The 25,540-nt window shown below is 39.5% G+C and overlaps 1 protein-coding gene and 1 long non-coding RNA gene across 2 annotated transcripts in view; one reads left to right on the top strand and one right to left on the bottom strand.

The window, feature by feature from the left end:
* Positions 1-12,715, bottom strand: part of CMC1 (C-X9-C motif containing 1) — a 46,383-nt gene extending 33,668 nt beyond the window's left edge. The window contains exons 1-2 of the mRNA XM_083868966.1: positions 12,642-12,715; positions 927-1,019 (exon numbers count right to left, since the gene is read on the bottom strand). Coding sequence (XP_083725092.1) covers positions 927-1,019; positions 12,642-12,666 — 118 coding nt within the window. The 5' untranslated portion in view covers positions 12,667-12,715. The remainder of the gene's footprint in view (positions 1-926; positions 1,020-12,641) is intronic.
* Positions 12,716-14,848: 2,133 nt separating this feature from the next.
* Positions 14,849-25,540, top strand: part of LOC310915990 — a 43,661-nt gene continuing 32,969 nt past the window's right edge. The window contains exon 1 of the long non-coding RNA XR_014591241.1: positions 14,849-15,016. This is a non-coding gene — a long non-coding RNA (uncharacterized lncRNA). The remainder of the gene's footprint in view (positions 15,017-25,540) is intronic.

The following is a 25,540-nucleotide window of genomic DNA, read 5'->3' as shown; positions in this document are numbered from 1 at the left end:
AAAAAAATTACTGTTATTAATAGTAATCTTTTTAGATTGATAAATAGCTTAAAAATATTTTGAAGTACTGTTTATTTCATCTTTATCTCATCCTTTTTTAACTTCTATTTTTGTTTTATAATGTACATAGCATACAAGTACATAATTTATAAATGAATATACCTATATTGGGACTGTGCAGTCAGAAATTTTTTACTGATGGGATGCATGAACAAAAGAAGTTTAAAGAGCAGCGATCTGGATGACTGGATGCAAAATGCCCTCTACTGAAAGCCGACACTTGTACAGAATAATTCCCTGGCTTTTCACCCATTCTTCCATCCCTCGTTCAGCAGCATTCTTGGCTAACCTGAGTGTAAGTAGCTCTCAGCAGAGGTGGTGACACCACTTTAAAGAGTTATTGTCCAGTACTCTTCAGAAGAAGATGAAAGCAGAAGTGCACTGCATCACTCTATTTCAACATCTGTCTAGTAGCATGTGTGTGTTTATGTGCATGGACCATTTCAGTGCTGGGGCAAGGAAAGGGTGCAGTAAGTTAGGAGTATTTAAACACCTGTATTATAATGAGAGATGCCTTAACTGAAGGTTTGCATGAGGCAATTGAATTTATGTAAGTATTAAATACTTCATACAGAACACAGTAACTCTTGTGCTGCTCTGTCACCACCAGACTGACATGTGAAAAGTTTTGTATTAATCATACTAAATTCTACAGCCCTTCAGAACAAGTCATTTTGGAAAATAGTCCACCAAGCAGCCAAAGCCTACACAGCAGATTTATATGCTTCAATACTGGTTTCACAGTGAACTGATAAGATGGAGATCACACATATTAATTCTCTGACTATATGATTTCAAAAACAAGGATTATATTCAGGGCACAAAAGTGAGTACATCTGATCTCCTAATGAATATTTGACTCTTACCTTGCACCTTATCTGAACACAGCTCCTTGGCTCGATCCCTCATTATTTGTGGAATCAAAACATCTTTTTCGACACGTCTCAGCTTGGAGCTTTCTGCAAAAGTGAAAGGAAAGAATTTTGAAAATAAAAATTGTTATTTATACATCAGAAAAAGTCTACCTAAAGAAATAACACAGCTCTGTTTATATAACATACAGCAGTACACTAAAACTGTCACAAACAGCAGCAGAAACTACCATGAAAGGACCACACAGATCAAAAGGATGCAAAATCCAAAATTTGCTCAGATACAAATATGAGTATTATCCTGAATATTTCTACTCTGTTTAATGTGCATTATGAACCAAAAATAAAGGAGCAAATTCTGGCAGCCCATTTGAATTTCTGCCCTGCTGAATGAAAAATCTGCATACAGAGAGCAGAGCAGTTAAATACTTCTATTTCTGGATACTAATATTTTTCTATGCACATGATCCATATGTACTCTTTCATTCACTGACACAAAGCTGAGAAAAACAGCACATACTAGAACACAACCTAGAATTTGTATGGCTACATGGAAGACTTCAGTTCTTCAGGAGAAAACAAAGTCTCTTCAAAGGAGGAGCTTTTTCATTGAGAAATCCAACTTAAAAAGAAGAAATGCTGCTGCCTGATTTCTGTACTTAAAAGTAAAGCTGTAGTTTGTTTTCAGTTGTCTCCAGAATTCTCCTGAGTACAGCTAGTGATTTAGAATAAACACACACCATTATGGAAAAAAAAATGCTGCTTTTTTAAATCCACTTTCTTCAAATGAAGGGATTAGAATTTATTAAGAACAGCTTTTTACTCCTCAGTTTCTGAGTTTAAAACCCTTTAAAGGACATTTGCTCAGAACACTGTATAGTCCAATGCAGTTATACCAAATACCTGGTTTTCATCTTCAAACACACTCTTTATTTGTCCTTTGAAGCTGATATCACATTTCAGAATAGCATCACTTGGGATGTTCACACTTTGAAAATTCTACTGTCAGATAGAGTTATTTTGTGTGACAATCATTTCCGTTTAAAATCACTTATTAAAAAGAAAAGGAGATGAAATTAAGAAAAAGTGCAATGCATTGAAACTGAGGAAAGAAGCAGGCTTTAAGTTACCAACAGCTTTCAAAACTCTTTTTCAGAGCAGTTTTTATTACTTCTCCATAAAAAAACAACTGAAATCAACATCTGTCATTCTTAATTATCATTTTTTAAAGTTTACTAATGCTAAGAGATTACACAGTATTGCATATGAGATATTACTAGTGAAATCTGGCAACAACAGAGGACTACAATGAGCAATAAACAGAATCTGAACTAAAGGCATTTCTCCTCAAAAACAGAAAACTAACTCAAATAGATGTTAAAAAGTGGTTCTCAGCTGATTTACACTTTGGAGTAATTAGATCTAATTATCTACTTCCCATAATAAGCATCATAGAACATCCTGAGTTGGAAGGGACCCACAAGGATCATCAAGTCCAACCTGCGCACAGGTTCAAGTTTTATAGCACAGCATACATGGAAATGTAGCAGAGAGGAGAGATGTCTTTAGGGCCTGGGAAGAACAGCTGGGCTTCCCCTGCTGGCAAAGCTGGCCAGAAGCATCCAGGACTTTCACAATGACAAAGCACAGGGCTCCAGTGCAAGGATCAGCTATCCCTCTATTGACAAAGAGGAGAAGTGGGTAGGAATACAACTAAAGGCTAAAAAGGAAACAGGACACAGGGCCATCTGGAAAAAAAACCAAGCAGGCAAAGAAAAAGAAACCCCAAAAGAGACGACCCCCCTGATAGCCCAGAACAGTCAAAAAAGATTGTCAGGTTTTCTCTGAGGTTAAACACCCAATCTTCTGTTTGATTATTCAAAAGAAAAGGAGCGTAAGACTGATAGCAAGGATAGCTCCACTGGTGTTAGCACCAGCACAACCAGAACCGTGACAGAACTGTGCTCCAGGCAAATTCCTTCTTTTTACTCCCATGTTATCAACTCTACAGAGGCTGAAAATGCAGGAAGGAGAGGGCACATCAGGACACTGGGCAGCATCCAGTACCAGGAATGAGAAGAGAGCTACAACAGTAATTCAAAGGTAATTATACAACAGTATAAAGTAAAGACTATTTATAAATTCATCTATGGTTTTTAAAAGCATCTCTGCTGTGAAGTATCAGTTATAATATCTTTTTTAATTTTACAAATGTTTGTATTTACAGGATATTGCTTTTGTATTTTTATTAGAAAATATTTTGTGCTTAATAATTATTTGACTTGCTGGTGTTAACTGAGCCTAAGTGACTCCATGAAAAGCCCAAGCAATTTTAATTATCTTATACTGTATAAGTTTCAGGCTCTGGGTGCAACTACCTCTCCAAATAGCTCAAATGCAGATGTTCAGTTTGGGCAGTACTGTATTTACTTGTGAGTTTCAACTGGAAATATTCAAGTATTTGAATATTCTTCCTTGATTCATTGTGTTACAATTACAGGGATTTTCCTTCAACAACCTTAGAACACTTTATTGAAATCAGTATCACTAGCATTTATACAAAATATTTCAGAAAAATAATGCAGAAATATTAAAAATAGCATATACCAGCTAAAGGAAATGTTCACATGCAAAGTACCTGCATTTCTGATGATGTACAAGCACTTGCAAGATCATCATCAAGCTATTTATCTCTGCAGTAACATATATAGAAAGAACTTTCAAAGAACACCTCAAAAGCAAGACTATCAAAAAACATGACACAACCATGATGTAAAACCATCAACTCCTTTTGCCTTTTTTCAATTATATTACAGTTTCCAGAATAAAAACCTTTTTTTCCGCTTTTGCAAGTTCACTACTCTGCACTAAGAAAGGTAATTCTTACTCTAATACCAGATTTGCTGTGGACTCGTCCTTACAGAAGAATCTACATTTCGACAGTATTACATCTGTTTTATTGCATCACGAAAACTTTATTCCCATACAAGTAAGAAATATATTTTTCTACAGTTTGCCTTCTGCATTTGAAAGCTGATACCTTTGGTTCCCACCCACATCCTCCACACACTATTCCTGGTCTTCTGGCCAGGCTGTTTGAGGAGATCACAGCCTTTTCCCACAAACTGAACCACCAGGTTACCCCTCAGCTTCCAGAGGGCCAGACAAATGCTAGCAGCATCTTTTTCTCCTCCCTCTGCCAGCCCAAACTAGGCCATTTTTGTTAGATCAATTTAATACTCTGAGATTTTACCCTCACTTGACTTTCTGATGAAATTTCCAAGTACCATCAAACATTACGAGGGACAGATGGATGAACACAGCTAAGCAAGTAAAGGTTACAAAACACAGACTAAATACTATTAATACTAAAACCTAAGTATTTTGTAAAAACATACACAGAAGTTAGCCAGAGTTAAAACCAAATGCAGGCTTCCAGAGGTTACAACTAAGTCACTATCTCCTTGAAAATATAAGTCTACAGGCAAGGAATCTGTGTGATAGAACTACTGAATGTTTCCTAAAGACTAATGAGCAGATTCCAGAATGCTCCTCTTTGGAACAAGGAACAGATGAGAAGATGAAGAGCAATTAAAGAAGTTAATAGTTTGCAGGGAAAAAAAAAAAAAAAAGACAAAAGGGGAGAAAGCTACAGAAAGGGGAATACCTTTGTGAAAGAGAAATTGCTTTCCGTAAAACCTCAGCCCAGTGTAAAAAATTAAAGAGAGAGATTACTAAACTGGGAGATATCCCTATTCACCGAACTACTAAGAAACATTTATGACTTGTTTGGGGTTTTTTTAACAAATTATATCTGTGGGTTTTGGCAAATCTCAGCGCTTGTAGTTCTCTTGTTGCATACAGTATGTAGAGAACAAGACTACAGTTGTAATAATAGCCTTCTGTGGTGGATCAAAACCCTCAGCTGCAAAAGCTCTTTATTGCCATGGAAGGCCAAGGACCACAGCTAGTCAGTTTCATAGTTTTTGTTAATTTTTGTAAAAATGACCAAACCCCAAAAAACTAATGTACATAAATAGGAACGAGAACATCCCAGCCAGTAAAACACATCAAATTCACTCTGTATGGAAGCTGGGAAAACAGATGACAAACACTTTGCTGACTTTCTAGCCTCTGACCAAAGGACCTAGGATGGTCTTGAGAACAAGATGAGCACAGTGCAGAGCTGTGCTGCAGACAGCAAACCTTTAAAGGGAAGAGGAGAATGACATACAAAGCTGCTTTACAGTCCTAACAACAGAAGGGACCATAGCAGCTTCTCATACTAATTAGAACACTATTACAAGAAAAGGATACCAAGACAAAAGCTTTCCTAGAAGAGTGTCCTGTCATATCATCTCCCCACTTCATTCAACACAGCTGGTAACTGACCTGCTCGCCCTTAACTCATCAGTTAACAGCTCTGCTCTCACCTCTTTCATAACTTCAGGTAGCAGGGACACAGATTAGTCAGGAAAGTTGAAATCTGCTCCACCCAGATACTTAAAGAAGCCTCACACTTTCTCCCTCCAAGGGGAACTGAGTCAAGCAATTCCAGTAACAGTCTTTTAACATGCATTTCTAGTTATACAACTTATAATTTGGAGTTTCTTGATTTTTTTATTTATCCACATTCAAAAAATGCCCAAAATAGTACTTGAAATACTATTGCTTTTTCATAAAGAATCACAGCATATATATGAAGAACAGAGAAAGTTTGAGTAACTTTATACTATTTTAATAAGCAACTGTACTACCTCACGTTTTTCTTGAAATCCCAGTTCTACCAACTTCTAAACATCAGTTATGTTTCTTCTTAGCAAAAATGCTGTAGAAAGTTCAGTCGAGATTCATGAATCCAAGTTAAAATACAACACTCCACAAAATATATAAATTTTAAAAGCAATCACTTTCATTATTTTGGGAGATTGCTTGAAAACATAAAGGGAGCCATAAAGGGGACCTTCTTTTTATTACACCTGAATATTTTTTTCCTACCAGTTGCCATCAAAGGTAAGCAGTTGTGAGTAGACAGGTTTCTAAGAAACCTTTCTTTTTTAAGCTAAGAAATAAAACTTGAAAAAATATCAATGAGAACTTTAGCACTAGGAATAGCAGTTACTAAAGTGAAAAGGGAAGAAAACCAAGGACATACATGCAGAATTACCATTCTTTAACCTACATCACATTTAAAGAAAATCTCCACTGCAAAGAAGCTGTTTTCCTGGAAGGGAACGTCTTGTTTTCATCTCTGACGAGACTACTAAAACTTGAATTTAACAGCCATTCTGTCATTTCTTCCATATGCAGACCTATAGTATACACTACACTTGAGATGGTTTGGAGAATGAATTAGAATGAATAATATAACTAAGTTGCAAAATTGCACTGATTTAGAGGATTCAGCTGTTCTTCATGTGACTTGGTAAAAATTGTTTCTGTGAGGTAAATACTCTATTTCATTAAAAAGCTTTGCTTTAAAGCAGTTGCCTATGAGCTTATTATAAAAATACACAGGAAAAGTAAACTTTTCTTAGTAACGGAAGGAGCAGCACAGTGTCCATTAGCTGCTTATTGGCAAGCATTCCTTTCATCAATCAGACTATTGGTTCTAGATATTAATTTTTTTTACAAAAAATCAGATCTATTTTAGTGAACCTATAACAGTGCTTTGAATAAGCAAATATAATTAGAGCTTAGTACTCCTCCAGGAAAAGAATGCATTCAAATCAAAATTTTCATCTCCATTATTCTGCCTAGCTTATTCCCCTTGTATTAAATGAAAATTACCATTGTTAAGTTAGTTCATGTGAATCATTTATGCATATGTGCATCATAAAAGCTTATCCAAAAAGTCTGTATCGTTGAATATATTATCAACTACTCAAAACCTCTATTTGAAAACACTAAGTCACACATCGGAACAAATTCATTTAGAGATAGACCCATTAAAGTAATGGGAGAAAAAAACAACTTATCTTTCTGAAATCTTAGGGTCTTTTCCTACAATTGTAATTTGATGTATCAATTAATACTTTAAGTATCCAATCCTGTAGCCTTTGGGAGGGCCTCTGTGCCTTTATTGACAAGGAATTCATGGGGTCAATGCTACAGAATAATTTCAGCATCCTGCCTCGTAAACTTCAATCCTAAAAAACTGCAGAATCCTGTTAAAGAATTTGATCAGTCAGACATCCAGTGTGAACTGACAGATGATGGACCAGGACCAAACAAACACCTTTATACATACGTGAAATGCTGCTGAATTTGGTAATTTCATTTGCACATTGGTGTTTGCATACAGACTGGAACCTTAAGTTAGGGAGTTTCTACTGAGGTTTTAAAGTACAGAAGGACAGTATGAAATGACAGAATTGTTATAATCCAAGTGAAACTAGATCTGTAATACCCTGAAACCCTGATTTAAAAGCAAAAGAAACTTATCAATGCAGCTTTTCTATGCAGTATCCTTTTTGCTTTTGCTTTAAATGTATATGAATAAATTTATTTGTATGTAAAGAGTTCGAGATTTTGAGATCTTTCTAATACTGACATCATTTTAAATTAAGATGGAGTACAGGGATGACAACACCAGGGAAAATTTCCAAAGCTTTAACTTCTCACCATTCTGTCATCACCTCAAAGTCAATTTTCACCTTTTTCACTGGCTGAATTTGTTATCTTACATTTTGCTTTGGGGCTCATGTTCCTGCAATATGGCAGTACTGGATTACGAGAATGCTGTTTGCTAAAAGTGAACAATGGCTGTATCACAGCAAGCCTGTAATACCTAGAAAGAAAAGGAAAAGCAGACCTGACAAAGCACACTTTCTTGTTAATTACATGCAGATTGCAAATGCTCATACATCTAGTGAGTAATAAGTAAAGCCAAGCCGACACGAGGAGATATTTTAACACTGCTGATCACACAGCAAATCCAGTTACAGGGCCTGAAAATTAATTACAGATTAGGGCTTAATATTTACTACCAGAAATAATGCAACTTCATTAACACACAGCCTGTACCATTGTTCAAGTATGACAGACCTGCCGGTGAGGAAAATTTAAGTTGTGAGCTACTTATAAAGAGAACACCTCAGCCCACCTCAAATCCCCTCTGACAACAGATGGGAATTCCAGCAAAATGCAGAAAACACAGAGTGAGTAACAACTAGGGCTGTGGACTGCCCAAGGATTAAACTAGCAGAGCCAGCCCTAATTCCACCACTGTAAAGCTTCTGAGTGCTACACTTGGTAACTGATGCAAAATCCTCAATACAACTTTCTGTCACTTAAACAAAACACCATGCAGCAGGATTTCTACAACCAAATACACATTCCAGGTTTTTTTCTGAGATGCCAAAATACACCAACAGCACAGACACAATTCATATCCTACATATAGGATAGGGTTGCACACTTTTTAAAAAGTCAGTCACCTGAAATCAGTCTGAAATCTGAAATCAGTCTCAAGTTTCTTGATCCCTGTTTCTTCTACACCCTTTCTAACAGTGAATGGTATCCAAGAATTTATTGCTTACTTCCACTAAGAATAAGAAACAGACAAAAGTCCTGAAAAAACACAAACTATCTGAATTGTATAAACCAAACAGATCACATAAAACAGATCTAAACAGTGACATAAGAAACTCTGCAATAATTTGCACTAGAAATAAGAGATGACTAAGAGGTAAATCCAACATAGAAAGAGCAAAGTACCCAATATGGATGACGAAGGGATGCAGGAAATTCTAACAACCAACAAATCCCCCAGTTATTACAAGAGGAGATGGTAACTACCTAAAATTTGCCACCATGCTCAATACCATTAATCAGCTGCTACAGCCCTACACAGTCCTCCTTACTAATTTTCAGAAATATGTGACAGGGTGTGATGAAAATCAATGTAAATCACAAATGAAAGTTTCATTATAGACACAAATCTACCCAAACTCCTTGAGAGCTTGAATATTTAGCTCTTTAGCCACTCTTTTCAAGGTAAAATTTACACTTTTCATTCCAAATAAAGAATATCACACACAAATGAAGGGCAAGGCATATGAATAACAGGACTGAATACCATTCTTCTTTCATTTAAAAAAAAAAAAAATTAACTGGATCTTAATCTAAGGATTAAGAAACAAATAAAAAACAATGCCTACCTTTGACTTCTGTACCTGTGTAGTAAATGAACAATCAGTATGTAAAGTACAAATGAATGAACATCTTGGAAACTAACACCAGGGATATGATCAAAACACACCAGTGCTCTCTTAAGTTTCAGAGCATGGGGTGACAAGGCTAAAAGCTTTAAGTTACATTAACACAAGGATTGCAGATGTTATTCTGGAAACTTATGTTATTAATCACAAAACTTATCTAAAAGAAGTTTAATTTAAAGTTGAAAAGGAACAGCTGAAAAGCAACTTTTCATTTTACTTCTACATTTTCCCCTTTAAATTCAACATTGCTTTATCCTCTATTAATTTTATCCTTTCTATCTTTTGAAGCTATAATTTCATTGTTTTCAGTGTATTTTTGTAGCTCTAGTCTTACTACCCTTACCACTTTGAAACAAGTCACATCCATTCTGCAAGTCCAGTTTTCTCCATGCACTAATAAAACTGCTGCTGCATTTAACAACCTAGGCTTCCACCTGACACGAAGAAACAGACATGTTAAGTAGCTTAGGAAAAACATCAAATCAGTCTTCAGACCCTTCTGCTTTTAAGCCCTATGCCGAGGATAGGTACCAAAACCTGAATTGTCTATCTCGGCTATTGTCCATGACTCCACTTTACACATCTGTGAATCTTCAACTAGGGATCCAAACATTACCACCGGAAAATGACAGCTATAACCAAGTGCACATTAAAAATAAAATGAGCTTTCTCATAACCCGTGGCCTCTACTGCTAAAAACAGCACCCTACAAAGCTTTTTAAGTGCTGCATACAAAAGTCAGATTCAATGCTGGGCTGCACCACATTCATTTTGGAGAAGGATAAAACAAAACAGTGTAACATTTTCCTAAATTGGGAGGAGCTCTTGACTCCCTCAAAGGCAGAGAGACCCTCCAGGAAGACCTGGACAAATTATGGGCTGAACAATCACAATGTGAAGTTTAACCAGTTCAGCACCTGGGATGGAGCAATTCTGGATGTACAGACAGACTGGGGAAAAAGCATCTGGAGAGCAGCACGGCAGAAAGGGACCTGGGGGTCCTGGTGGATGGTGAGTGCAATGTGAGTCAGCAGTGCCCTGGCAGCCAGGAGGGCCAACCCTGTCCTGGGGGCATCAGGGACAGCACCACAGCTGGGCAGGGGAGGGGACTGTCCCACCCTGCTCTGCACTGGGGCAGCCTCACCTCCAGTCATGTGTGTTTTGGGCACCACAATACAAGAAGGATATAAAACCTTAGGAGAGCATCAAAAGGAGAGCTACAAAGTTGGCGAGGGGCCTAGAGGAGAGGAAGGGCCTAGAGCCACTCAAGGAGCAGCTAAGGTCACTTGTTCAGCCTGGAGACTGAAGGGAGACCTCACTGCAGTCTACAGCTTTCTCACAAGGGGAAACCAGAAGCTTTAAGCTGAGTTAGGGGAGGTTTTTTAACTTGGATGTTAGGAAAACGTTTTCCACTCAGATGGTGGCTGAGCACTGGAATAGGCTCTCCAGGGAAGTTCTCACTACACCAAGCCTAGCAGAGCTCCAGAAGTGCTTGGACAACACACTCGGGCACACGGTGTTATTCTTGGCAAAGTCATGGGCAGGGCCAGGAATTGGACTTCAGGATCCTTGTGCATCTATTCCAACTCAGGATAATCTGTGATTTTATGAACATAAAATCTAGTGAACATGTTTACTACCGATTTACTTATTGGATATAATCACCTAATGACACTATCAAAAAAACTCCTCCTATAGAAATCACGACATAATTCACAAGTTCTACAATCTGAGCTTCAGAGGACCCCTTGATATTCACTCCCTACTGCCTTTCAAAGCCATGAGAATACTTGTGTCTTTTGCGACCATAAAACGAAGATCAGTCCCAGTAACAATTTACAGAACTGTGATCCTCCCTCTTTTTTCTCGTACAGGAGCAGTTAACAATGATGACATTAAAACCTACCACACCAGGGTATTTGGGTTAACACCTTACTAACACAAAAAGGGCAGCTCACACCTCTTGCAGCTATTGCTCCAGTTTCTCTACTGCCTCTCTTAGACATCTCCACTTCTGGTTTATTCTGAGGTTTTCAACAGAGCTCTATAAGCCAGAACCTGATGGGGAGCGGGGGAAGGGACGCAAGAGATAGTGGATAACAAGGTAGCAGATTTAGAGAGGTGTCAGTAAGCAATGTCACTGCTCAGGAGATGAATCTCTGTACTGGTGTCACATAGCGGGGACCCAAAGTACACCCTTAGCAGTCCTACTACAGCCAACATACAACCACAAGATGGTTTGGGAGGGACAGATAATGTCATTATATAGATAAATAGGGAAGCAGAATGCTGATGACTTCAGTGTTTGGTGCCATGCATTTTGTTCTGCACTGAAATCACACCAGGTTGAATTGCTGGGATTAGCTCAGTTGGTTAGAACATGCTGCTAATAACACCAAGGTTGTGGGTTTGATCCCATTATGGACCGTTTATTTAAGAGCCAAACTTGATGAACCTTGTGAGTTCCTTACAACTCAGAATATTCTGTCAATCTGTGAATTAACTAATGTAATAACTAGGCTTCTCCCAAAGGAAAACAACTGGGAAGCGAAATTACACTGCAGATGAGCATCCACCACTTGAAATGCTGCGGTAAGTTTTATAACATTTTCTTAATTTAGTAACAGATCAATACTTAGAGGGTGCAATCAATAAACCCAGAACTTGACTACTCTGTGAACGCCTTGTTTGCAAGGCCTGGAGACTCAGGTCCAGGACAAGCTTTGATCAGAAACGAGAGCCTGGCCTTGGCCAGCATCCTTCAGCTTCTGGAGAAGCAGCCACAGGCAGGGATTGAGGGGCACAGCCACGACCACTGCAGGTCACCACCGCCTACGGGAGGCTCAACACCTTCCATTACTTGTAGGGAATGGCCTTTTAAGACACCAAGCCGAAGGCACTTGACTCGGGAAACTCTGTGCACAACGAGCAAACACTGCACGGGTATAAAGGCCAGGTGCTTACATTCACACCTGTGGACACGTGTCTATTGGACATTTGGACACGATCTCGGTAGCGCGAAGCCGAGGACCACATAACCTTGGTGCTTTTGCCTTTACGTTTGTTGCACAGCCAGAGAGGCTCCAGCAGGCACCGCGGGCGCCTGGGCACCCCGGGGCCGCCTTCGCCCCGTCCTGTCGCTGGAGGTCAGTCACGGCGGCGGCACCGGGCCGGCAAGGAGGGAAGGAGGGAGGTGGGGACGTCCCAGCCCGCGGGAACCTCGCGGAGGCCGGGCCGGAGTCCCCCAGGGTGGCCCTTGCCAGCACCCACGGGCGGCGTGCCGCAGCCCAAGCCGCTGCCCCCTCGGGTGGGCGTGAGGGGCCGGCGGAAAGCGACGGGGGTTTCCCACAGGAAGCCTTGGCGAGGCGAGCGGCGGCGGCGGCGGAGAAAAGGGCGGGGGTGAAGTGAGCAGTCTGGGGGCGCTCTGCCACCCCGCCGTCCTCCCTCTTTCCCTCCCGCCCGCCCGCCCGCCTTCGGCCGCCCCTACCTGCGGCGCCGGGGGGAGGCTCCATCGGCGGCCCCACGCGGCGGCGGCAGCTGCGCACACGGCGCGCGGGCACTTCCCGGCCCTGCGGCGCAGGCGCGGCACGGCCCGGCCGCTCCTCCCGCGGCGGGCGGGGAACGGGGCGGGGGCGGGGGGCGGAGGGAGCCCTGAGGGCCGAGGGAGCCCGGGGCGGGGCGGAGGGTGCCCTGAGGGCGGAGGATGCCCGGGGCGGAGCGGGTGGGCTCGGCCGCGGCCCGGAGGCGGCCCTGAGGTGGCCCGGAGGCACCGTGGTTGAGCCGCCGCTGCGGTGAGCGGCGCCGAGGGACCGTGTGTGGGCTCATACTCTGTGAGTCACCGAGGGATCACAAAATCACAGATGGGGTCAGGTTGAAAAGGGACCGCACTGAGTCATCTGGTCCAACCTACCTACGCAAACAGGGTCGTCCTAGAGGATTGTGTCCAGATTGTTCTGGGGGATCTCCAGTGCGGGAGGCTCCACACCCGTGCTCATGGGCAGGCCGTGCTCATGGTCGCCCTCGCAATGAGGAAGTTCTTCCTCATGTTCAGATGGAGCTTCCTGTGCATCAGATTCTGCTTGTTGCCTTTTGTCCTATTGTTGGGCACCATCAAGCAGAGCCTGGCTCCATCCTCTTGGCACCCCCATTTCAGATATTTATATGCATTGATAAGGTCCCCTGTCAGATGTTTCTTCTTGAGACTGAACAGGCCCAGCTCCTTCGGCCTTTCCTTGTAAGAGGGGATGCTCCACTCCTCCACACATCCCCATTGCCCCCCGCTGGATCCACCCCTGGAGCTCCATGTCTCTCCTGTGCTGAGGAATTGGGCTCCCCACAGGCCCAGGTGCTCAGGACGGGGCTCCTGAGGAATCCCAGGGAAGCCTGTGTGTGTGTGTGTGTGTGTGTGTGTGTGTGTGTGTGCGGCCTCTGACAGCGACTGGTGTCACATCCTCCAGCCCCTGAGGCTTCCACAGCAAGGACTTGAAGTGGCAAATGAGGATTTCATTGGTGGCTGTTTTTATCGATGAGTTGGTTTCTGACCGTAAAAAGGGCTTCCCAGTCAGCAGGCAGGAGGTCCTTTCTCCTGCCTCGGTGTCACTGTGACCACTGTGACCACTGTGACCATTGTGACAGTGCTGCAGTTCACAGAGGAATCAGGAAATCTGGTGTCCCACCTGCAACTCTTATGTAGGTGTCTGCAATAAATTAAAATGACCAACTAACCTTTAGTTCTTACTTGCATGAGGCAAGAATAACCACTTTGGGACACAAAACATGGAGTAAAAAAATAAATTTAAAAAGTGATAAATTGCTAGAAATTTCATGTGTTTAAAAACCCAAGAATATGATTGCCTAGAAATAAAGAGAAATGAGAAGCAAGGAGAGATATCTGAAATTTGGGACTTGTTTTAACAAATACAAGCCAGAATTTTCAGAAAGCCCACCCTCTTTTCCTATCTTTAACATTTTAGACTGACAAGTGATATGAACAATCAGTCATTTTATTCAGTAGCCTCTTCCAAGAGGCTGAAAAAAAATCCTCCAAATGTAGCATTTCTTCTGTTACCTGGCATTACTACTTTATGTTCAGTGGAAAGGTGAATTTTAAACATTACATTCTTAGGGAAGTGGGAAGCCCAGGAGCCTTCCCCAAACACCAGATAGACCTTGTATGCCTCTAGAAGATAATACGTAGTCTAGAAAATTCAGTAGGAGGAATTTAGATAATGTGATGTTATTTATTATTTAAATGATTTTCCATCAAAGTTTCAAGTGCATTTTTCCCCCAGATTGACATTACTTTCCCCATATGAAAATTTAGTCTCTTTATTCTGAAATACATTGTTTCAACTTGAGGCCACACTAAGAGCCAAGTTCTTCGTGTTGATACATTCACAGAAATTAGTAGAGCGTGATGTAGGCAAAACCTTCCACACGAATGCCTTTGGCCTTACTGATCTAGAGCATTTCTGCTTTATACCATTAAGTGCCTTTATGCTTTTCTTTTTTTAACCACAAGTTTGTTCTCATTCCTTGGAGTAAAATATGAATATTACAATTGTTTTCTGTAACTTTAAATTATACCACTTCAGTTAATGTTTATAAGCTGTTTTGAGAATTTTAATTGAACGAAGCCATGCAAATGGAACATGTCAATTTATTTGTATTTGTTTTATTAAGGGATCTTGGCTATGCCACTTCTGCAATGAATATTAGAGAGTGTTAACAAAAAGAAAAAAATACCAGGCAATCTGCAAAGAGTTCTTATATGATCTGCAAAGAGAAAATACAAGAAAACACATGATACAAAGAGGAACTTTCAGCATGAGAGCAAAAAAAAGAAGAATGTATGCTTTCAAAGTAAGTTGAGGTTTTTTTAAAAAAGGTATTAAGTTAGTAATTTTTGCTGCTCTTAAACTCTTGGCTACTGATGTTAATGTATGCCCTGCAAAATTGGAACTCTGAAGATTTCTTTTACTGATGAAGATCTTTGAACTTACATGTCAGCTCCATGTGTTGTGTTAATTTGATCAGTTTCAGGCCAGAGCTTTGCTGCTTATTCCATGGAAACATACATGCAAAAATAAATGTCCAGTAGCTTTGTAGCTTGGAGAAGTTGTCCTCTGCTGCTGCCTCTTCTGGCAGCAGGTCTGGAAAGCAGAAACAGGACTTTCTGGGAGTTCTATTTCCAAGTCTGACAGACAATGATGAACACTGAGAAGTGCGCAAGGGAGTAAGACACAGCTTGAGGAAATCAAAACAAATACAAAGGAAAAAAATAAGTTGATAGGACAACTTTGTTCTGCAGATTTCTGGGTCAGAAATATTTTTTGAGGGAGGGCATATGCAGCTGTGAGTCTGATAACAATCTCATGCTGTTTGGGGCTAGTAGAAATTATCAGAAATGAGAAAGTATCAGAGAAAGTGTTATCTTGACAGATAAGTGAATGAGACTGACATTATGCAGGAGTGGCATAAGACAGTAAGGTAGAAACTGTCCACAAAGGACTTAAAATTAGGATAAATATCTTGGGTCTGACTTGGGAGCCAGTGCAGTGATCTCAGGAAGTGGCATAATGGCTGACTCAATGACACAAGTAAAATTATTTTCTTACAGCAGCTTGAATGAATAGAAGCAGAACAATTTTCATCACCAGAAAAGAGGAAGTTACTGTGTGAGAGACAGGAAGTGTTAAGTGCCATATCAAGAATTTCAGTAACACAGATAAAAAAGCAAAACCATTTGTAAATACATGTTCTTCTTGCTTTTATATGCAGTCTTGATGTTAATAAGATCATCAACTTATATAAAGATAAATTTACTTCCTTCATTAATGTGGAAGTGCCTGTGAAAATGAACTCCATCCTAGGGTATAAAGGGATGGTTTCATTAAAAACAAAAAAAAAGTGCAAAGTGGGTCTTCCTTAAACATGAGGTCTAACTTGTATTTTATCCCGGAGAGAGTTTTGAAATGACAGTCTGGAGTATGCAATTTGTGTTTAGTCAGATCTTTTTTAATATGAATCTTGCACAAGTTGGGCAGCCCTTCACAGCCTTGTGAAGTTGTGCTGAAATGTGTGGGGCTTTTGCCATGTAGTGCTTTGATACAACTTCGTACTGTATGCTTCGTTTAACTGAGACACTTACCCGGCAAACTCGCTTAATTGGGAGATCTCCTGGGGCACTGCTGTGAGACCAGTACTCCTTAATACGCACAACTGCTACTTAACAGGGCCCTAAAAGGACACTGGCTACTGCTTGGTGCCCCTGGTTATTTGTGCTGCTTATGTCATCTCTCTGTCACAGTTTCTTGGAACTTGTCTATGCAAAGGAAATACTCCCTGCAATTAATTCCCTGAGAGTAAAATATTGGGTGCAGTACTGGAAATAGACTGGTGATGGTGGTCACAATTTCTGCACTGATTTTTACAGTAGGGAAGATGTGATAATTTCCCTTATAGTCTTGAAGGTTGCTTAAGAGGATGTTTTTCTTATAAAATTTTAAAAACCATATATAGTCAGAAGTAGTGTTGGGTTACTGTAATTTCTGTGTTTCTAAGATTTATATTGTCATTTGATTAGCTAATCGCCCATTTTCCAAAGTGTGAACATATTTTCACACTTCAACCAAGACAGTGTTAACAAAGAAACTATAGATAGCAATAGAGATTAATTATCTATCCCATGAGTCTCCCCACCTTGTTCTTAGCAGATAAAGAGACTCTTTCTGTCTGCACACAGGTGTGATTTTTTTTTTTAACGATAGCCTTGGTCAAATGAGTTCAAAGGCTTTTTTTCAAATGGCACCTCTTTGACATGTTTGTTCGCTGTTGATGTTTTTGATCTTGTTTCATGAAATGTAACTTCCAGTTAAGAAAGGGTTATGATTCTTTGCTAAGCTTACCCATGTGAAATACATTCATTCACAGGTGTGAGATGTGGGGGAGCTTTACGTGAGAGTATTTAGAATCAAAGAAATGTTACCTTCTTTTCTGGAGGGAACATACTCTTACCAGAGTCACTGTAAAGTTTTTGAGGGTTTTATTTGCAATTGCCATCTGAGATTTTCACTGACTTGAGAAATTTTCCAGAAGAGGGAAAAACAGGAAGGAGGAGTTTTAGTGTCTCTCTGTCCTACAAGTTGCAGCATTTTGTATTTATTCCCCTACAGAATTAAACCCATCCCTATGTCTGTTTAAGGATAGGAGGTCTTTACAGCAGAGTCTGTTAGTGGAGGAAGAAGCATTAGGCCTATTGAACTATTTATGCCCTGTCTTATGAGCCTCTAGTTCTGCCTGTTCTGTATATTAGTGGATGCTAGTTTGTTGCAGACCTCTGAACCTGCAGCCTGCCAAGCCTCACGTAAGTCACATGAGACTTCTGCAGTATTTTCCTAGTGCAGGCACTGCCACTGCATCGCTTTGGCCTCTCTCTTGCTCTCAAAGAACAACTGGCATGTTGCTGGGTGACAAGCTCTGTGGTGACAGGGCCTATCATGACTCCTGTGGCCTGTTTCTTACCGCTTCACCAAGAGTGAAACCTTTCCCTTCATGGGCCTGACCTTTCCACTCAAGTTTCAGGGCAGGTGGGACCATCTAATTCAGGGTGACTACCAAAACTTGCTGTCTCTAGCAAGATGTCACTGAAGTTGTATATAGGGAGCTGGCCATCTGCTCAAGTACAAAAATTCCATCAAATAATAATTCTTTTTGCCAGTCACTACTAGATCTGATTGGCAGATCTAAAAAAAACAGTTCAGTTCCTTTTCTGAAGTCTGCACACAAGAGCATACTCTTTCACTGGGTTTTGTTTCCTAAAAATTCCTATTTTGTATCAACAGATTCAGGTGTATCCCAAAGTTATAAACTCTATAGCAGGTGTAGATCACTTGACTGTCATTAAAAGTTTTAGGTATTGTTAGTTCGGTAGTATAAAAGGAAAGGAAGGTCTACCACCAAACAAAGCAGACTGTAAGCTTTCATCGTTTGATTTACCTTGCTTACAAGAACAGCTACTTTTCAGGCTGTGGTCAGAATGCTTTTCTATCTGAATACATTCACAACAACTATAGGGTGACTCTCACTTGTATAGCTAGTTTTGTTTACCAACTTATTTGAGTCATTACTGGAGCTTAGGATTTTCATTTTCCCTCCTTGCAGCTCTGCATCCATTCACAAGTTTTATTTCTGTTCATGATGTTCTTTGAAAAGCTACTTAGCCATTCTCTTGCTTTACCCTTTCCCATTTTTTTTTTTATGTGCCACACAGAGAAGGGCTAATCCTGGATGATAAATATTAAAAAATAAGTTGTTAAGTGTTCAGTGTGGCTTCTAGGCCACAGTAACCACTGTGTGGTGCAGTCCTCTAGGACTGTGAGCTGGCACAAGAGCCCTCTTGATGTTTTCCATCAGTACTAGCCTAGATATTTCCAAATCACTCCTTGGTATGGTTTTAATTTGTTTGGGTTTTTTTGTGCCACAAAACATCTCTATGGAGGCAAGCTCTGAAATTCTAAGGTACTTTCCAAGCCATTCTTTAAAGCAGACAGAGATTATAGCTCCACCCTTGGTGTCAGGAGTTGTATTACAAGTGCAGAAAAAGAAAGAGTGAGATTTTAATAACTGAAATGCACTACATAGTCAGTCCTGGTCGAGTGCTAGTCTTGTTTGTACATACTCATTTTGTTTAGTAAATCCCTACTTAGAGGTACAAATCCTCTTAACTGCTGGTTGAGCCTCTTAAGAATCAGTGTCTGTTTCTTTAGTTCTGGAAATGTTTGCTTCTCATAGGGCACACCATCCTGTAATGTAGGATCACCATTCTGCCTTGAAGTTCAACTGCACTAGTTGCTTCTTTCATCTCTAAAGCACAAAGAACCTTAGAGATAGGAAAAAGCCGTCACAAAAGAGCTTAAGCAGTTTGCCTGGCACTGTGGAGGAATGGTAGTGATAGAGGAGAGATCTGAAGATCAAGCTCCTCAATTTACAGTCCATTCAAATTACTTGAGATTGTAACACTAGTCATAATTCAGGAAATTAAGCCTAAGTACAATCCATACTTCTACATTTGGACTGTTATCCTTGGAAATTATAAAATCTGAGTCATTGGGACAGAAGAAAAAAGTGATGAAACAAAAGCTACTTACTAATGTGTGTAAAGAAGGATGCTGAAATGAGAGAGAAAAGAACGTCATTGCTGAATGTGATACTGATGCTATCTCAAAAATCTTTCTGTCAGCAGATGGCTTCTTTTTGCATGCACCAAGCTCTCAGTATTTAACTTACAGTAAATCCTCACACCTATCAAACTAGATTTACAGTAGGATAGTGTTACATAATTATCTATGATTTTATATTTGCATACCTACTTAGTTTATATTGTTGGGAAATCTTTGGTTGGTTGTCTTTTTCTCCATGAAATTAAAAATACAATCTGAGATACTTGGATTTTTTCCTTAACATTTACAAGTAAATATGTATACTGCATTTGTTTCTAATTCAAACTTCTCACTTAAAATCTGATAAACAGAATGTGACTTGGGGGAGATGCTTTTCTACCATGATAGATATGCTCAGAACATGTTTTTTTTGTAAAATCTTTTCCCTCCCCTTTAGTTTTTAGGTGCATAAGAGTGATGCAACAATAATAATACTGAACACTTAGCTTCTCTATATTCACCAGTCTGGAAAATTCAATGTGACTTTAAGTTTAACACTACTCTGCTAAGGAACCTCAGCTGACCAGCACTGATTCTGAGGTTTTAGTTACTGAGATATGGTTGTTGTCAAGAGGAAGAATTTGCAGTCATAAAACTCGATAACCTGAAATCCAGCAAGGGAAAAAAAGTCTTACATGCTTCTTTGTGTTCATCCATTGCTTGGAAATCAACTTCTTAGTTCCTAGAATCTTACCTATGTTGTGCAGTTAAGCATTTGCCTGTTGTGAGTATGGGACACTTATTGGTGAAGACAGTGAAATTATAATGTCCCATATTTTTGAGCTAAGAGATAAATTCTCATTGTACCTGCAAAATAATGTTATTTCTACCCTCATCTCCCTTTCTCATCTCTTGTTTTGTGTTGCTGAGTGTGGTTTTATAGTTGCTGTACTTTCATCCACTGAAATAACTTTCATCTACTGACATTCATTTCAATGTTACGTGGGCGCTGAATGCAGGGGAGATCTGATTTGAAAACTCAGCTCTCAACATGTATTTCCCTGCTATCTGATTCTGGTGTGTACCTTTCAGGAGGGAAGTGGGCCACTGAATAACCGAATCAATATGATTCCAACAGAAGCTGTTTATTGTTTACATTACATGCCAGATATAGATTCCAGGTCTGGGCACACATCTCTGGGTTGGCTAAGCTGCTTTTTCATGAGGCAGGCACACATCCTTCAGGACATCCAGTTGGTCAAACGTCCATCCTCATGTTGTGTTTCTCCTATCTAGGGTTTACATTTTTTGCAGACATTTTCTCAGGCTCTCTTCTTATTTTTGATCCTGTTGTTTTCTCAGTAACCTTGATGAATTCCTGAGAGCTCTAACAACAAAACTGCAGGTGGTTTGATAATATCACTCACAACCAGTTCAGCTGGTGCATCAGAATGGCCTATTATACAGGTAACATTGCTACAGTACCTAATTCCCTACCTGGGATATTTACATCCATAAGTAATACAGCTTTGGGTGACGCCAGTTCTGATGGCTGGGTGGTGGGGGTGCAGCAAGGGTTGGTCACTGCTGATGTCTCAAACCATAGTGTTGTGACATGTTGTAACAACAGAATCCAGGTGAAAACTCGAGGGATTTATCCCATTGATTATATCCCATTTAGGAGGCCATGAGGGCCTGACAACTTCTACATTCAGTTCTTTGCTGCAAAGCATTTGATTAACCATGTCCTTTGCTTTACCACCAGTGTTCAACCTTTACTCACAACTGAAAATTATATGAGGACACATATGTCCTCATATAATGTAATGTAATTGAAGCTTGATACAGAAATGGATACTCAATAGAAACCCTTGGCAAAATTGGTAAAACAAGTAGTTTAAGATCTAGGAAGTACTAGACAGCTCTGAAACTTCAGTGACAATGGTAACAATTTTAATTTAGAGCAAACTGAAACTGGGAGTTGAATATAGATGCCACAATTTAGGATGCATTGTTCTCTCTTTGGTCTCCAATTAAATAGGTTGTTAAGGTGTATCCTATATTTCTCAACTTTTCCTAATAAGATGGAGTGTTGGATTATGAATTTGCTATTTTTTTATTTACTATTTATTCAGCATTATTCTGATCATTGTGCATTATTAACATCAGTATGAGGGATTTGAATATGTTTTTTGAGGCATTGTTAGCATATCTGTTCCAAAAATCTTGCATTATAAACAACTGAAATGGCTTAACAAGGAGAACTGAATAAGGGCAAAGAGAGCAAGAAGACATTACAAATGTCATATTTAGCATGAAGACATCTACTGCTACATCTCCATCTGATCTGTTACCAATATACATTGGTAATGTTTGTGAAATGTAGTAAAAGTTTCATATATACAGATATTTAATTCTCTTTCTGAATTATCATACAGAATTAGAAAGGAGCATAGCATCAGACATGACTGAGTGGGGATGGGTCAAAAGAAAATGTAACTTTAATGTTTAGTCTTCTGTCATGTTTTTACATAACTGGGACTAAGTGTTAACTCAGAAACAGAAAAGCAGGGATTTTTGGTCAGGTATTTTCAAATTCTTTCTTTCTTGGATTTTTTTTGTGTTTTTTCCCCCTCCCCACTTTTTATAACACCTTTTATTTAATTTCAGTTACTAATTCACATTATAGAGTAAAGAATATTCAGTGCTCTAAATTTTCAGTAAGGTTCATAACATCTCTGAGATTTTCCACCACTTCTACAGCAAAATTATGGGAGAGCAAATTTGGTATTTCTGGTAAGTCAAAGGATTGAGATAAATGGAAAACAATCCTTTTAAAAATGAGCAGTTACATAAATACACATAGAGAAATAGAAAGGCAGAGAAAATAATTTAAAAACCCATCCTCTCTATCTTTCCGTGCTTTGTTTTGAATGGGTGTTTGGAAATGTAACTGAATCCCTGCAGTGGATAAGCCAACCTTTTTTTCATGAGCACTGTGTTCTATGACACAAACACGTAAATCTCCCTCAGTATCGTAATTCGTATTCAGTTAAGTACGAAAAAGTTGATTGCAGTGTGTGATGAATCAATTCCCATGCTGGGATAAGCTGTAGAAAGGGAAGTTGAAGTTTGAATTTCATGATTTTCTGATGCAGAGCAGCAGATTAGGAGTAACAGCAAGATTTTAACCCCTGAGCTCTAAAGAAACACTGCATTTGGGATGTCAGAATAGCTCTTTTTCACTTGTCTCTCTGTTTGCTGTGCTGGCATCTTTAGAAAGAAAAGTTCTATTTGTTCTGAGATGTTCTTCCTTGATGCTTATAAAAGAAAGTTTTAAGATGTGGAAATTTGCATAGCTTGGTATTGATTTCCCCAGGGAGGAAATCCTAACAAAATGGAGACAGCCAAGTTAGATGGAGAAATCATAGCACCTGTAGAGAATGACAGGGTTTTTTGTATGTTTTTATTGGTTTCCTAACGAGTGCTTCTTCCACCTTTTTGTTATACTTGATTTTTCATTCGAGAAATATATACTGTAAGTGCAGTATCTTAATGTTGCATCTTTTCTTCCTTCAATATATCATGCATGGAAGAACATTTTTTATTCTTTTGCTCTCTATTACAGTAAAACAGCTTGGCCTTTTGCAATGCATAAGGATCACTTTTGGTCAATTTTAGCAGGAGAAGAAGTAGTCGTAAAAAACTTTATCATCTCTGGCAAATGGTATTTGTGCTAGTGTTCCAATTTCAAACTCGTTGGTATGCCATGGTTACCTACCTAACACTCTGCTAGAGCATGGCTACTGCACCAACAATTCTTTTGATATTGGGGCAACATACAGGGTCCATTTGATTGACTTTCTATTCATCAAGCCATGTTCTGCCTTGAACATAAATAATTCAAAATGTCTGCTTCAGCATAATTTTTTCCTCCATAATTTCCTTCCATTGGTGCAGCAAAGACCCCTCAGTGTGCCACTTTCTGCACACTGTGAGTACCAAGCAGGTTAGGGAGCTGCAACTTACAGCCTAGGAGTTCTGGCTCCTTGGCAGGGTGGCACTCACTCTCCAGGGCCAAGGCCATAGAAGGCACCTTTGGGAGAGCTCCTGCTGTGGTGAAGCAGCACTAGGAGGGTGGGAAGCAGCTGCAGGCAGAGCTGCTGGCCAGCCTGCCTGCTGGAGGGATGAGACCAAGGCAGCACAGAGCCAGGGTGGGGAAAGGCAGCAGAATCTCCACGGTGCCGTTCTTGCCAGGTTAGGGAATGTGTAACGGAGCAGCTGTTGGATATGCAGTGACAGCTACCACGACCACCATGGCTTTGCTGGCTGACAGCATGGCTCCCAAAGGGGGGTAAAGCATGGGCTACTCTAATCAGATGTTCATTCGGAGAAAAATGAACTTTCTGTCATTCAAGTCCTTGTGGATACTGCAAAGAGAACAAAAGAATACAGTCATTAAAAAAAAAGTCACTGGCTACTGACCTGCCTGTCAATAAGTATTAAAGAAATGTGATGCTACTGCTGAGAAATTGCCAACTTTTTTTTTTAAAGAGCAGTGCTAATGTTAAATACAAATTTGTGTCAAGATATTGTTTCTGTAACAATCATGTTGGAAATCAAGAGATACTTTTGGTTTTATTTTAAAGGAAAAATCCACCACAACAGATACTTGCATTAGCAAGGGAGAAAATCTGCAGCTGAATTAGGGAGAGAATAGAGAAGGGAAACATGTAGCTTTTCATTCTACTCAGTTTGGATACCCTCACAGATCACAACAGCAATTAGGCTTTTGAAATTGGCAATAAACACTGGGAAAGGATGAGCATATTGTCAGAGTACTTGTTTGTTTTTAAGAAGTGCACTCACTCTGACTCAGGGAGGAGCTGGAGTCTGCAGTGAAGGGAGAGCAGCAAGCACCAGCATACTTAAAACTCTTTGGGAATTGGAGGCTTTGCTATTGTACAGGAACTATTTTTTTAGGAAGGATCTGCAAGACCTTCAGAAGAAGATACGCACATACCGATTCTGTTTCTGCATAATTAAATTCATAACCTGTTTCAGAAAAGAGGAAGAGCTTTGAGGTCTCACTTCAACTTTTACTGTGTTTGATGTACATCAGAAATACCCTCCTAGCTTTTCACACACTTCTAGTCAGAAGACTACTGTAATTCTCTAAGTACTGTGTTGTTCTGGCTAGGTGGTTTTGCCATAACCTCTTCTTAACACCTTTTCATTCAGTTTCTCTTTCCTCTGTCATTTACTCCTGACCACTTCTGATTTCTGCAGTATGAAAAAACCCAACTAGTGGTGTAAATAAGTCTGAATCATACGTGTTTAAAACCAATGGTTTTTTCACTTCTGTCCATTTTGTCGTCATTTTTGAGGTTTCTACATTTTTTCTTGTACATTGGTGATTAGCTGGAAGGACATATAGACATTAGGGCCTTTGGGAGAGATTTTTCCTGCCTTTCATTTGAAAGCAGGTCACTGCTCTTATTGATTTCTGGACTACCAGATATTGTATGTGTCAATGTCAAGTTTTAGGTCTCCTCTTGTGTTGGCAATGATGATGAAGAATTCAGTGTTTGGGTTTTACAGGGGCACACCTAGGTCATTTTGCCATTAAAATTACCAGAGGACCAGAAATACTCTTTTTTTTTCAACTAACAAATCTCCAGATTGTTCAAATACATTTAGAAAGGTGATTTGTACAATTTCTTTGTGTTCTGGTGGATTTTTTTTCTTTTGTATTTCCAGCAAAAACTTAACAAAGGATGTTTTTTCATTCTCTTACTATTTCATAAGAATTAGGCTCATTCCTGGAATGATAATATGGGTTTTATCTGTTTTACAGAAAAAACATTTAGATTTGAGAGAGAGTGAGTTATGATGTAATTGAGTAATTGATGATGAATGATGACAAAAGTGTCAATGGGAAATATGTAAAACTATTAAGGTGTGTAGGAATTAAATGATGTTTAAGATCTGTATACAGAAAACTTTAAAGAATATTGCTAAATGTTTAGCTAGAGATTTATAGTTTTCTCTCCAGCTCTTATTCTAAATGTTAAAAGTAATTTTTACCCACATTTGAAAGGAAAGTTCTTGTGGTTTTCATATTAAAATATTTGTTATTTTAATGTTAATATTAATAATTAATAATTAAAGTTGTTTTAATATTAAACATTTCTTGATAAAACTTATAAAACTAAATTCTGTTTTG

This window comes from Zosterops lateralis (genome assembly GCF_965231275.1).
Source record: "Zosterops lateralis genome assembly, chromosome: 1".
In the NCBI taxonomy this organism is placed as follows: domain Eukaryota; kingdom Metazoa; phylum Chordata; class Aves; order Passeriformes; family Zosteropidae; genus Zosterops; species Zosterops lateralis.
Note: the sequence above shows the minus strand (reverse complement) of the source record. Positions and strands in the feature narration are given on the sequence as shown.